At 30.0% G+C, this 14,722-nt stretch overlaps 1 protein-coding gene across 1 annotated transcript in view; it reads right to left on the bottom strand.

Annotated features, from left to right (window-relative positions):
• Window positions 1–1,483: 1,483 nt before the first annotated feature.
• Window positions 1,484–14,722, bottom strand: part of LOC143078809 (tyramine receptor Ser-2-like) — a 73,009-nt gene continuing 59,770 nt past the window's right edge. The window contains exons 2-3 of the mRNA XM_076253792.1: window positions 2,706–2,928; window positions 1,484–1,781 (exon numbers count right to left, since the gene is read on the bottom strand). Of these exons, the coding sequence (XP_076109907.1) occupies window positions 1,531–1,781; window positions 2,706–2,928 (474 nt within the window). The 3' untranslated portion in view covers window positions 1,484–1,530. The remainder of the gene's footprint in view (window positions 1,782–2,705; window positions 2,929–14,722) is intronic.

Below are 14,722 nucleotides of genomic sequence, written 5' to 3'. Positions count from 1 at the left end.
TAATTAGCGTGTCATAGTTTGGTTTATTAGTGATTTAAAATCAATAGGATTAAGTACGGGGATATTTCCCGTAGGTAATATTGTTTATGACAGGAACATTTATTTTCACACCTTATACTTACATGACTGTTTATTATATCGTGATTAGGGAAATGAGCTTTCAATCATAAAGTTTTGAATGCCTTATAGAATTCCGACAAGAATTTATAAATTGTAAAACAAACAAATAATTAGTTGTCTCTGTCCATTATTGTAATATCAGTTATCAATGAACACTTTAACCTAGAATGATCAAGCGAGGATTTTGACAATTCAAAACTTTTTCAATGAATTCTTTTTTGTTTGTTTTATTATTGATCAAACCAAGGAGGTTTTATGATCTCCTAAATCAAAAAGAATTCCACGAATTTGAACTTTTTTTTTTTTGTAATCAGCGATCCACGAATTTACGTATACCACGAAACGTCTTTTTTCTCTATCCACGAAAATTGATACCCACGAAAATAAATGAATCCACAGTATATAAAAAAAACAAATAATAGTAAAAATCATAAAAGACGGACTAAGTCTTCTGACTTTGTACAGACCCAAAATTGCGACGGGGTTAAACATGTCTTTTCATATTGCAACCCTCCCTCTATGCCTCTAGCCAAAGTAGAAAAAAGAAGAACACAACAATATGCACAGTAAAACTCAATTTAAAAGAAGTCCGAGTCCGATATCAGAAAGTATATCTTATTAATATGAATTATTCATTTTGTCAACTGTTTCTTTTTCCAAATGAATACAGGTGATTACAGTGATATGAAAAGCTTTGGATTTTCAAATCATTTTGCCTCAATTATCACTGAACAGACATTAACTGTTAAAATACGCATCTTAAGCTGAAAGATAAATACCAATAAGTTAGTGTGTTGTTTTTGTTTACTCTTGTATCTATGTTATACTTAACTTAACTTTTTTGTGAAAATATACTGTATACGGTATGTGCTTTCTTCTACAAGCACATTTAAGTGTGCGTCATTGTTAGATATATTTTTATGTCTGTTTATATTACAACACGTAGTGATATTAGTTTGGCTCCGATAAAAACATGATACATGTTTTGTTACAAAAACTTCAAAACTTCCTATGTGATATAGTTTGTTTATAAAAATAAGAATTGTATTTTGTATACTCCGTCAATTTACGAGTTAGAAGAGTGACATGTACCAATTGTTTAATTTTTATTGTGTAAATGTGATACTGATACATTTTTCGTAGAGATATTCGAATAACATATATTTGAAAGTACTATGAATGTACATATAACATCATTTGTCAATGTCTTCATTATTTATTTTATCGTTTGCGTGTGTCTTTTTGCAAAGAAAATCTGTTTAAAAAACGGAAAATATTTTTGTTTTATCGAAAATATTGCATGTTGAACATCGCTCATAGATACTGGATCAATTCAATCAAAGAAATACATAAAAAATAACAGACCATTCAAAATGATTTAAAGAATAACAAAAAAATACAAATAAAGAGTTATAAAGATCCGTTCGTTCTCTTCTCACTGTCTGATAAATAGCCATTAACATCTATACACGAACTACATCTTTCTTCGTTCGAAATTTTCTCATTCAGTTCGTAAAGTTCATTCTGTTCCAATTGCAAAATATGACCGGAAGTTGATGTCACAAGAGAATAGTTCTGATTTTTACGAGGACTTCCCACAGTTGGTTCATGAGTGCCAAGATTTTGACTACATCGACGACATCTTTGCTTTACAAGTTGTCCTATAAATATAAGTAGAGTTTTATGATACTGACAAATGAAAAGGTGGTGAGCTAATTAATTATATCCGATGAGTTTTTGATCGAGAATCATTAAAAAAGAGTTTTTTTATCTGTTAAACCTGTGATTGAATACTAAGGCATTTCTTCTTCAGAAATAGTTTACCTTAGCTTTATTTGGCAAATCGTTTAGGAACTTTTAGTCATCAATGCTCTTCAACTTCGTACTTTCTTTTCCCGTTTTAATATTTTTTTATTCGAACGTTACTGATGAGTCTTTTGTAGACGAAACGCGCGTCAGGCGTAAATATAAATTTTTAATCATCGTATCTATTATGAGTTTATTGTACTTGTACATATAATTTAGGTTTGTGTTTGGTGTTGTAAAGAAACACATTGTAATAGTACTGTAACATTCTAATGTGTCGAATATCTGTTAATGTAAATTGAAATGTCAAATTCCATTGACAAAAGAAAATGAGACAAAAAAGCATAATAATGTTGTTACATAAAAGGTTTAACGTCTACTATCGTCTGTCAAGTTACATCATTTCTAATTTAATTTAAAATTTCCATATAGTATTTATTGGGTCAGAATAATCATTTAAGAATATATTAGGTATTGTCTATAACTAGAGCCCAAAAATAATCCCTGATGCGTTGAATTTTTCGGTAATTTTATATTCTATAGTCCTAGTAGATCTATTTCTACAAAAACATTTAACTTTACTGGAAATTAGATTTGATCTGTAACTCCTTACGAAATAGCTTTAAATAAAAATAGCTATCAATTGCGGCTGGCATTACAGAAAAGTGCCAAAACTGATATTTTTTTGTTAATATTGACAACTATATAATTTTCGAGTAGAATCAGTGAATATTTAAATTACATATGAGAAAAAAGAATATAATAGGTAAATGACTTACTGTGACACAATATTGCTGTAAACGCTTCTCTAAACTTGATCGACATAGCATTATAAAGTATAGGGTTAATAGCACTGTTAGTATACACCATTATCCTACATACAAGCCAGAACCACACATTAGAAATTTTATAATCACTGAAGGAGTTGTATACTACCACTGTTCTGTAAGGCATCCACATGATACAAAATACGGCTACAATCACAATCAGCATCTTCACAACCTGTAAATGAAAAAAAAAACATAATTAACTTAAGTATATGATGCAGTTCTTATATACGTAAAAAGGTGTGGTATGAGTGTCAATGACACAACACTACACACAAGTTACAATGTATACAAGACTAACCATTATAGGTCAAAGAATGGTCTTCAAAGCGCTGCATTGATTCAAACCGAACAGCTATCAAGGCCCATAAACAGACTTGTGTTAAACAAGTAAAACTGAAAAAAAAACAACTGTCTAATCTATAAAAATAAACAAGAAACGGAAAAACTTGTAGCTTTTTTTGGTTTACATGACCTTTCAAAAACTCTGTCGTCCTGAACATCCATGACAAATGTATCACTGCACCTTAAAAAACTAACCAACAATCAATCAATCAATCAACACCCTTGAAAAAATACCTGATTGGGTTCTGATGTAATTGTTAACCATTATTTCTGAAACACCTTGGTTGCCTTAATGTTCACTTATCCTTTAACATTTACGCGATGTACATCGACTAAGATATATTGTATTTATTCATAAAATATTGTACAAAAATAAACAAAAAAAAGTTTCAGAGTAACACACCTTTGAAGAACCTTAAATAAAAAAAAGTATGTAGAGTTTTGGAAAATAAAATTTTAACAAGCTATTTCATGACCATTTAGGTCCTTTTTGATCTTCTCAAACTACATTTTGAATGATCACTGAGAATATTTTTGTGAAAGAAATAAGAAACAGATTTCAGAAGAAACAAAATATAATAAACTGTAAATGTTACCCTGAGGAAAATCAAGAAAAACAATGAAAATGACCTACCATTAATATTCTGAAGATAACCATGACATCGTGTAGAAGTATTGACTTGGGTATATTTATCATCATGTTGTGAAAGAATGGTTATTTTTACTGATCGTGATGAGTATCCGATGCCCTTAGGAATTGGTTTCAATATAAAAGAAATGGAAGGTTCCAACCTTGAACAAATTTACACGTTCATACAATTGAACTTCTCAACTAGTACACTAATACTAAAAATATAAATCCATTTAATATAGTATTACGTGAATAACATGCCTTAGAATGAGGAAGGATAATCTATTCTAAGAAACAAACCGGTAGTCATGATATGCCTCGACAACTAGCAATTACTTTCTTGATATATTGTTTAAGAGTAATTTTAAAATAAACACATGGATTTTAGTATAATTATGATAGCATGTTAACATTCGATGTATTTATAGAACTTAAGGATAAAGAAATGTTTTTAAAGTACAGTATTTTGATACAAATAGTAGTAAAATATCTACAGGCACCCTCTGAGATATTTTTGATAGTAACATCTTGCTGATTTCTTTCCGTTCTTAAATTCAATTATAATCATATTGAAATTGGACTCCATGTTGCAAGTTTTCAAGAGTTTGAATTACATGCCTAGGAGATAATCAATTTTTAGACCTTTATATCACTTCCTGCTTACAGATGTATATTGTTTAATAATCTTTTTTGTGTATCGTTTTGTGTTCAATTTGAAAATGTGTTTCAATCGCTGGTAAAATGCCCCCCCTTTTTTGACTGATATCCTTTAATATTATGCAATTCCTCAGTGAAGATTGATGTTCCTCAAAGTTGGGTTTTCCGTATATCTTTTGGTTTTTTCGTTCCCGAGATTTTCAAATTATAAGCAGCAAAGTATCCAATGAGATCAAAATTTGTATCAATCAAACACACATTTAGATAGACTTAAAATAAGTTTAAGATACTGCAGACTTTTGCTTTGTACACCTAAATTTCTGTTTATGTAAAATGCATAATATGCCTACTTCTTAATATAAAAGCAAGCGTATCTAAACGATCGAACCGCTGTATTTGAGAAATGATTTCCATAACTGTCGTGTCTATTTTGATATTTTATCATGCTGAATATAAAATAATTGCACAATATGTCTAGTCTAAACAGTTTTGATATAAGAAATTGCTGTCTGTTTTGGTGTTAATCTAAGACTTTTAGATATTAAATCTTCCTTCTTGATGATTCTCAAACATGTCTAAAATGATTACGTTATGGTTTGTATTTTAATTAAGGTACTCGTCAGACACTTTGTGAATAGTACAAACGCAAATATGCAGCAAATTGTATTTATAAATAATGAACAAATGGCTTTGTATTTGAATAAATGCAATTATTTTACATGTGATTTCAACGAATGTTCGTGACAGACAAATCGACAGTGGTACAATGTCATTAGGTAATACAGTTGAATTACATAACCACAGACTTATAACACAGAAATCAACAGTAGCAATAATTCATACATGCATTATATCATCTGTTTCAGCACTTTAAGCTTGTTTTCAGTAACTTTGGGCATAAATGTTTATTGTTGATGCGATTATACTTGCATTGCTTTTTTTCACATTTCATACATGTTGCATTGAAGTAATTGCTTTTCATCTCTGTTCTGATTTTTCTGATTTTCATTGTACGTCCTTTGTTTTTAATTTTAGTGATTCTCCAGATCGTTATCAAACGAGGAGAGTTTGTAATTTCAATAATAGTTTAACATGTTCCCATGTCCCTGATTAGGATCATGGCAGTGACTTTATATAAAAAAAATTATTTTGTCATTAAGAGCATTTGATGTTGGCGACATGTCATTTGTAATCTTTGTACAGCATCTAGGTGTTTAAATTAATTATAATTGTTAAATGCCGTTTGTTGATCCATGATCGTCTGTTTTTCTTTTTTTGTAGTTGAATTTCTCTCACATTCACGTACCTCTTTTTCCGATTTATTTTTTTCTGCCGGAAAAACTCAAGTCTAAAACGTTATATTCGTTTTTGTATTGCAATTTTGCTATAACAATTTACTTTGTTATCCATTCGTTTGATGTGTTCCAGCTTTTGATTTTGTCATTTGGTAACGGACTTTCCCTTTTTAATTATTTTTTTTTTTTGGAGTTTGGTATTTTTGTTATCTTACTTTTTTACATGCATCTTTAATTTATTTTAAATTTATGAGTTTGACTGTCCTTTTGGTATCTTTCGTCCCTCTTTTTTTAACTTTGTGCTAATTTGGACTATGTACAACGGCGAAAACATATAAGTATTACCAAATCAATGGTTATTATTAAAATCGCGATTTCAAGAGCGTTTCATAAAAATACTAAATACATTTTCTGGTAACAGCTGCATTTATAGTTTGTATAAAACTGGCTATTTCTGTTAGATTATTTAAACTCACTCTGAACAGATATGTTCTGGGTGTTACAAAATATTCAGCGACAATATATATATTGCTCTACACTAACGCTATTTTAGCATTAGAACCTTGACAGGATATTTCAACTAATATAGAAAGGAATTTGTAATTAACTTTGTCGGTCTTTAGTTTGTTAACTTATTTCTCCAAATTAATAAAACATTGAAATTTTAATACATTGCAAATGTCAAATTAGACCCAATATGCATATAGGATTTTGATATACAACTTTAATAGATTTCTTTTGTGTGCCTGAAATTGTTAAAACTGATCAGTGTAATAAGTCGTTTTGAAATTGGTAAATAGTTTCCTTGAGGCATAGAAAAGCTGAACTGAAATTTGAACTTATTGTGAAAAAGTAGTGCACTCGTAGAATGGTCGATTTAATTAAGCACGGTCAGATAATACAGATAGTTAAGTCGATTGAATACAGTGATATCTAGAAATGTTGTGGAGTACACAACACCTATATACTATAAAACCTTACACAATATACATTAAATGAAAACATATTTTTCAGAAAAAGTGCTTCGATCATTGCTCAATTATTCAAATTTGATATTTAAGTAAGATAGACATTTATTTTCAATTTGATACATAACTCGAAAAGATATCAAGCGTGAGTCTCATAAATGTTGTGATGTTATAACATGTAATCTAATAATTATACTTTATATATTAATATATGACTTGTTTTCTTAGCTTATATTATCTCAATTACATGTTCAGTGTATGTTTGCCATTTGTAAGAACAAGAGTCCAACAGTTTTAAATCGTACTCGTTTTACATCGATATGGCCACCTAATCATGAATTGAATACAAAGCTATTACGTGGACGATTTTTGTTTCGGTATGATACATGTGATATTTTCATTCCTAGTGTACGACTTCAACTTTTTTCATTGTGTTGCTGTCGACATAAAAAAAATCCAAATAACTATTATTCAATACTTCATCATACAATAAAGCGTTTGTAGTGATTTCTTAGTATATGAGTGATTTATTACAAACAAATAAAGGTTTTTTTTTCCATTCCCTGTTTACATTGTAATAAATTTAACAGTACCGATTTATTTGTGTTGCACCAGATGCGCTTTACGACAATCACTGTCTCATTACATTGATGCCAGACGACAAAATATATGAAAAACCAAACACTTAAGAGACACTGATAACAAAAAAAGACCCAGATCCGGAAAAGGACTCAGATCTCTGCATCAGGACGATATATAATGAAATTTAAACGTCTTTAGGTAAAATTGATTGTATAAACTACTACATTTTAGTATGTTAAAAAGGTTTTCGACAAAAAACTATTTAACTTTATATCACGATTTCAGATGATTTATGTTGCTATACGAAGAGATTCTAAGGATGTTGTATTAACGTTTAAACAAAAATAGACACTTCAATCAACAGTTATTGACATTTATAGTCAATCTTGTATGGCCTGTCAAAAAGAAAAGAAACAGTTATAAGGTTTTGTTGACGTTGTCTATCAAGATGTTAAATGCGGTAATGAAAGTAGAAAAAGAGTTTCTATATATAGTCCATAGTCTGAGTTTTATGTTTTGTAAATGAAGTTGGTCGCGTCGTAAAAACACTTGGTATCATCGAAGATAAACTTCGTATCGACTCTTTAATTGAGCTTACATTTCACACAATTGAGTTAGCTAAGAGACTAAGCAAATCAGGTGATTCGAAATGTGTAACATATATTGATCATCATCATAAGCGGCAGCATCGGCACCATCACCAGCAACAACAACAAAAACGGCAGAAACAACAAACCATTACCATCAGCAGCTTTAGCGACAAGGAAAACGCCAATAACAGCAGAATTAGTCACAAAATAAGTGTTTCATTTGTTTACATGATTACTTGATCTCCATCCGTTATACTTATCTGAATTCGTGTTATATTTTATGATATTTTTGTGTCGATGTTGATGTTTTTCCTTATTTTTAAGTCATATGGTACGAGTCACTGATTAAAAACGTTTTATTCATTTTGAATCGATGCATGTATATATCTTACACTTTTTTCTCTTGATCTGTTATGATGAGAAAATATGTCTTCCTAATTAATTGTCGTGCATTGAAGCTGAGTTTACCGATTGTCACCTAAAAAGGTGTAAACAGTAAAAAATCAACTAAGAAGAATGGATTTTGAGCACGTGTATAACTGAACAATATTATAATAGTTTATTTTAATGATAGATCCATGCGTATTGCGATCAGCGGGTGTTTACGACTAATGTCACGTTGAGTTCACTATATACGTAAAACATATCGACGAATTGCTTGCTAGAAGCAAACAATTAAAACAAAATTCTTTTAAATTTGGTCAAATTAAAGATTTTTTTTAGTAAACAAAACAATATGTTCGTTAGTTTTATGATAAAAACTAGCCATCTAGTTATAAAACAACACATGCATCATTTTTTTTTACTTTAAAATATTATTATTATTATTATTATTATCATTATTATTAATTATTATTATTATTATTATTATTATTATTATTATTATTATTATTATTATTATTATTGCATAGCAATATAATATTTCCCACATAAAGTAACCAAAAGTTAGCGTGCAATAAATTCCAATATTGCACTAGTGCCATAAATCTTCAAAATTCATGACGTCATGCACGACAAAATCTTAGTTTAAACCACTTTTTACCTTCAAATATTATATTGCTATACAATAAAAGGGTTATTGCATGAATATTGGTGAATATTGTCCCCCGAAGAACATATATTGCACTCGCAAGCTCGTGCAATATGAAATTCTACTCGGGACAATATTCCCCAATATTTATGCAATAACCTTATATCATTATTATTATTATTATTATTATTATTATTATTATTATTAATTATTATTATTATTATTATTAGTAGTAGTAGTAGTAGTAGTAGTAGTAGTAGTATAGTAGTAGTAGTAGTAGTAGTAGTAGTAGTAGTAGTAGTAGTAGTAGTAGTAGTAGTAGTAGCAGTAGTAGTAGTAGTAGTACTAGTATTATTGTTATTATTATTATTATTATTATTATTAATATTATTATTATTATAATTATTATTATTATTATTATTATTATTATTATTATCAATATATAACTATTATCAATATTATTCTTATTATCAATATATAATTATTATTATTATTATTACCGGTATTTTCTGAATTGTTAAGTAACTACGTGAACTCCTAATTTCACCTACTAACTGTAAAATATAGATCAAAATCCAATATATGCCAGTGGCGGATCCAGAAATTTTCATAAGAGGGAGGGCGCTGACTGACCTAAAAGGGAGGTTCCAGTCATGCTTCAGTGATACCCTATATAACCAACCAAATTTTCCCCACGAATGAGGGGCCAAGCCCCCCAGGCCCCACCTGGAACCGCTAATGTCTGCAAGATACAAAATCACATAAATGCAAGATACAAATTAATATCCCCTGAATGCAGAATACAAAATCACATGTATGCAACACACACGCAGTTATCCACATTCATATGATAACATGCAAAGTTGTTCACGGGTATATTACATACATGAGAAGCGAAAGATACCGAAATATTTATAAAGTCTTTCTATTTTAAAAACAAATATAAAAGACAATTACCAGCATTGAGGCAAGATACAAGTCTATTTCGTTGGTGTCAATCACGGATTGCATCCGGTATGCGATTAACATCATTAATTTGGTCGCTGACTTAAACGAACTTGTCTATATTTTTTGTTATACGTGCTCTTGTACGTGCTCTTAACTTAACGAATGTAATCAATTATGTTCAGTCTACTTATTGCGGTGATAATACTGAAACCTTATGGCTCTTTTAATTCATCAATTATTCATAGTGATTTAATCTTTCATTCATTCATTCTTCTATCTTCAAATGAGTCAAAATAATTAAGATACGGCTTCCTTTAAAGTTGCATTTAATCTTGAACCTAGCTGTTTAGACGTAAACTTGGTCATTTCTTAATAGTATACTTACTCTTCTTATTAAAAGATACGTATAATTAATTTTGTTTTGTTGTAAAAACGAAGAATTTCTTTTCCGCTTTGATTCATATTTCCACCTTATCATAGGTAATAAAAAAGTAAAATCACAAAAGTGAACGTACGATCTTAAGTCATTTTAGAATCTTTAAATAGATATTGATGAATACACATAAATATGTGGTAATACACAGTGATATATCATTTCGCTCTTAAACCAGGTGTATTCTATCATTTTCCTTTTAAGAAATGCATGTCCCAAGTCAGGAATACGACAGTTGTTTTCTAGAAGTTTGATGAACTTTTAAATTTGCCATTTGATTAAGGGCTATTTCCGTTTGAGTTTTCCTTCGAATTCGGCATTTTAGGTATTTTACTTTATACTAAACTGTGATATTATTGTTTATGATTTGTGTTGATGGTGGTTGACAAAAAGTAAGCACCATTTGAGTTCAATTCAAATGACTGTTCATGTTTGCATTTATCGAAATATCTAAGATGAACTAGGCGATGGGTGTGGCGGTCTACGGTTAATATCAAAAAGTCTATCAATCAATTATATTATAATTTTGTATGACTTAATATGTAGCTTTAGAGTATCTTATCTATACAAATAATCCTTCAGTGGTTTTCATTGGTTGCTGTCTATCATATATATTTTCATTTTATTGTTTCATATGATTTAAACACAAGACTTCTGTTTTCTCATTTGGGTTGATTCATATTAAGTCATGTCTGGAACTTTTATAGCTTACTTTGCAGTATTGATGTGTTCTTATTGTTGGAAACCGTATAGTAATCAATAGCTGACTGTGCACTATGGGGTTTGCTCATTGTTGAAGGCCGTACGGTGCCTTATAATTGTTAATTGCGCTGTCATTTTGGTCTCTTGTGGATAGTTGTTCCGTTGGCAATCATACTACACCTTTTTTATATGTATACATTATTTAGTCTATGATGGATTTCTGTTTCATTGAGAATCGTTTTATATCTTCATATGTGTATGGCAACGCTATTATATTTAGTTGTTTGTAGATATAAAACCCGTTTATAGATTATACAGTGCACACAGAATGTAACTACAAATTGCCCCAAAAACAAGATTTTATAGAAAGAACATTGTTATATTGATCAAAAGGCCACAAAGACTTGTTGAAAATGTTTCTTAAGATATAAAAATATATGATGAAATGAACTTAAATTAAGTTCGGGATTCCTATAGCTTGATGTTGCCCTAACACTAGGAATTTTAATAATTTTTTGAGGCAAAATTGAATCCGTGGCTTAATAAAGGTTTAATATCTCAACAAATCACATCGGACACGAAGCTTCGATGATAATAGTCTTTGTTGATACAGTAGAGAGTAATCATCAGGGTTTAATTAATGAATGTTATGTCATTAACATGAGAAATTTAATATTGTACTCAATCTTGTGTGTTTTTATTGCATCATTTGATTGATTTCAGTGAAGTTAACATGATTGTTTCATTATACTTATAACTCATCCCACTTTTTAAAACCCCGCTATTATGTAATGTATCAAATGCCTTACTAGTATGTTACAGATGAAAAGCTACTGCAACTTTGTTATATAATTTGTTATCTAAATATAGAATATGAAAAGGGATAAGAACATACAAGTTTGTAAATTGACCTGAGATATCAGGAATGTCCAGATTTAAAAATGATATTCATTATGTACGATATGTGAAACTATAAATTGTCCAAAATATATAACATAAGTGAATGGTATAATACTATATATTATATTATATACCACCAATTTATAAAGTAATAAAGCAAAGAGACCAACGCAATAACGATATAACACGAAAATACATAGCCACATGCGATCTAAACTATCCATACTCATTCATGTTAAACTAATTTTATTGTTCACATATTCCCCCTTTCTAGAAAAAGAAACATTCATTTTGTCACTGTACTTTAAAGCTTTTTTGAGCCGTTGTGATTTATTTGAAAAATAATATATTCTTTAAACGCTCCAATACATTCGATCACTAAATAAATCTTATTATTATTGTTTCTTTGTTATTTTCTATGGATATCGCGTGCCAATCCCTGGTGAACTGATCGAAGAACTATTTCATTTCATGACAAAGGGAAGGGTCAGACTACTGCTAATCCATCACCTGCTGAGCTCAGCATTAACAAACTAATTAATTAAAACCAAATTCAGCAAGATAAAATTTGTAGTCAAAAGGCAGTCTTCTTATTGGTTTTGAATCGTGGGATTTGAAAACTGTCCAACGGCATATCCACGTTATTGGAAGGAAGCATTTTAAAGGAAAGAACAACATGAATATAACTTTGTGTTTTCTTGGTTAATTGTTGTACGATATTTTCAAAAATAGGTTTATTTAACTCCATCTATTTCCAAGTGGGTGTAAAATTGATATAAAATAGTCGTAAAGCCATATCAATCGAGATATAAGAGAGATGTAAGTTATGCTTCACAATTAAAAATGGAAACACAAGTTAGGTCGATAATTAATATTCAATGGCCTTTGTCCCACCCGTACTTATACACATTGTTTGAAAGAGCACCAGTATATAGAATTTTAACTTTCACAAAACACTACATATTAAATTGTGTTTGGTCTTCATGCGCAACAACACAGTGGAAGTCCAATCACACAGTTGATTGCGGACACTAAGATTCGAAAAAGAATAAAGCCTTAATTGCTTTTGTTATGAAGCGAATCTTAAAACATTACACTCATATTTATAAATATAAGTTCAACAACGATGATGTGTTTATTCCTCTTCTTGGTTTGACTATTGGAACTTCTATATCAACAAATGTAAAACACAAGAGCTTTTCAAGGTCGTTGATATTACAACAACCCTTTTTTTAATCCCTTGATCAAAATGTTTAGATATATTATTGATACAGTGTTTAGCGTTATTAATTAAATCTTGAGAAACAAAATAAGCTAAAGGGATCGTAATCTGAGTAATAAATCAATATAATAGCAGACTAATAGGCTATAAAACGTGTGATACTTGTCAACTTTTGAGACATGTAAAGGTGTTTCGGGGTTCCAACCATTTGAACTACTATATTACTAGCACGTTCGTCATTCATTATGGCTATCAATTAATGTTTACCCAAGCCAGTCAAACATAAGTAAAGGGAATGTCCTTAATTATATTGTAGTGACAAGTACTTGGTATATAATTCGTTTAGAATATTAGGCAGTAATACAACTATAGATAAAAATATTGTCGTTACCGTATCCCTCACAATAGATATCAAAGGTACCAGGATTATAATTTAATACGCCAGACGCGCGTTTCTTCTACATAAGACTCATCAGTGACGCTCAGATCAAAATAGCTAAAAAGCCAAACAAGTACAAAGTTAAAAGGCATTGAGGACCCAAAATTTCACCAAGTAGAATTGGCAATTATAGCACTGCAAAATGCATCAACATCAACACACAAAATACTATAAAAGGCACGGTCAATTAATAGTTAAAATGTCTGTAAATTTCACAATAAAGAGAACGTCAAGTTCAAACTATTATATAAAACCTTATTTTATTGATAGATAATGTTTCTTCACTTGAATCACATATGTAGCGAAGTCTTTGACAGTATAAATACAACAGTAGTATACCGCTGATCAAATAACATCCATATAGAGGTAGCTATTTTAGTATTATGGTGAGAAAAATGGGTCAAAGGAATTGCGTGGGTAAAGTTAGTCAATATCTTATTAAATACATTTTAAAGTTGATATTTTATAAAAGAAAATCTACATTAAACTATGTATACATTTTATCTTTTAATTTCACCGCTAGGAAATTGAATTCGCATTACGGAAGGTGATTTCCATCGGATTTATGAACAATCAATGTCAAACTACATTTTGTAGCATTACAATATGCGTGTTTTTTGTTTTACAAAATTAAGAATCAATGGAGATTTATCACAAAGTACAAAAAAGTAGACCAACTGTGACTCTGGAGCCTGTGTTCCGAATGTTTGAGAAGATCCGAGTGGCAGTCGCAGTGTTGATCATGACAAGTAAAGATTAACCTGTTACATTTAATTCATAATCGTACATTCTTGTATCGGGTACTGTACAAACAATACAAACAGAAATGATAGGTAAAAATGTCAACAATTGGGGTACAGCAGTAAACTTTATTTAATTTTTTTCGACTTGCGTAGAAAAAAACTTAGAGTCAAACTTTAGTATCATTCAATCACATGTACTTTAAACGGACCGATGACATGTGCGTCCGATGAGAAAGAATTGTCTGCATGCATCACGTGTCTGTCAATTTCAATGTTTTATTCTTTTATAGTGGGAATGGCTTTTAATTGCTGATAAATGCAGATATGCATATCAATATTTGATGACATATTGGAACAATGACAGCGAGTATTCTACAAAAGAACTTGATTATGTCACGCACTTGTTTTCCCGAATCCATAATTGAACAATATCATGGTTAATGCAACAATTCAATAATTAAAGAGCAGAGTCTTTCAGCAGTTT

This window comes from Mytilus galloprovincialis, chromosome 6 (genome assembly GCF_965363235.1).
Source record: "Mytilus galloprovincialis chromosome 6, xbMytGall1.hap1.1, whole genome shotgun sequence".
Classification (NCBI taxonomy): domain Eukaryota; kingdom Metazoa; phylum Mollusca; class Bivalvia; order Mytilida; family Mytilidae; genus Mytilus; species Mytilus galloprovincialis.
Note: the sequence above shows the minus strand (reverse complement) of the source record. Positions and strands in the feature narration are given on the sequence as shown.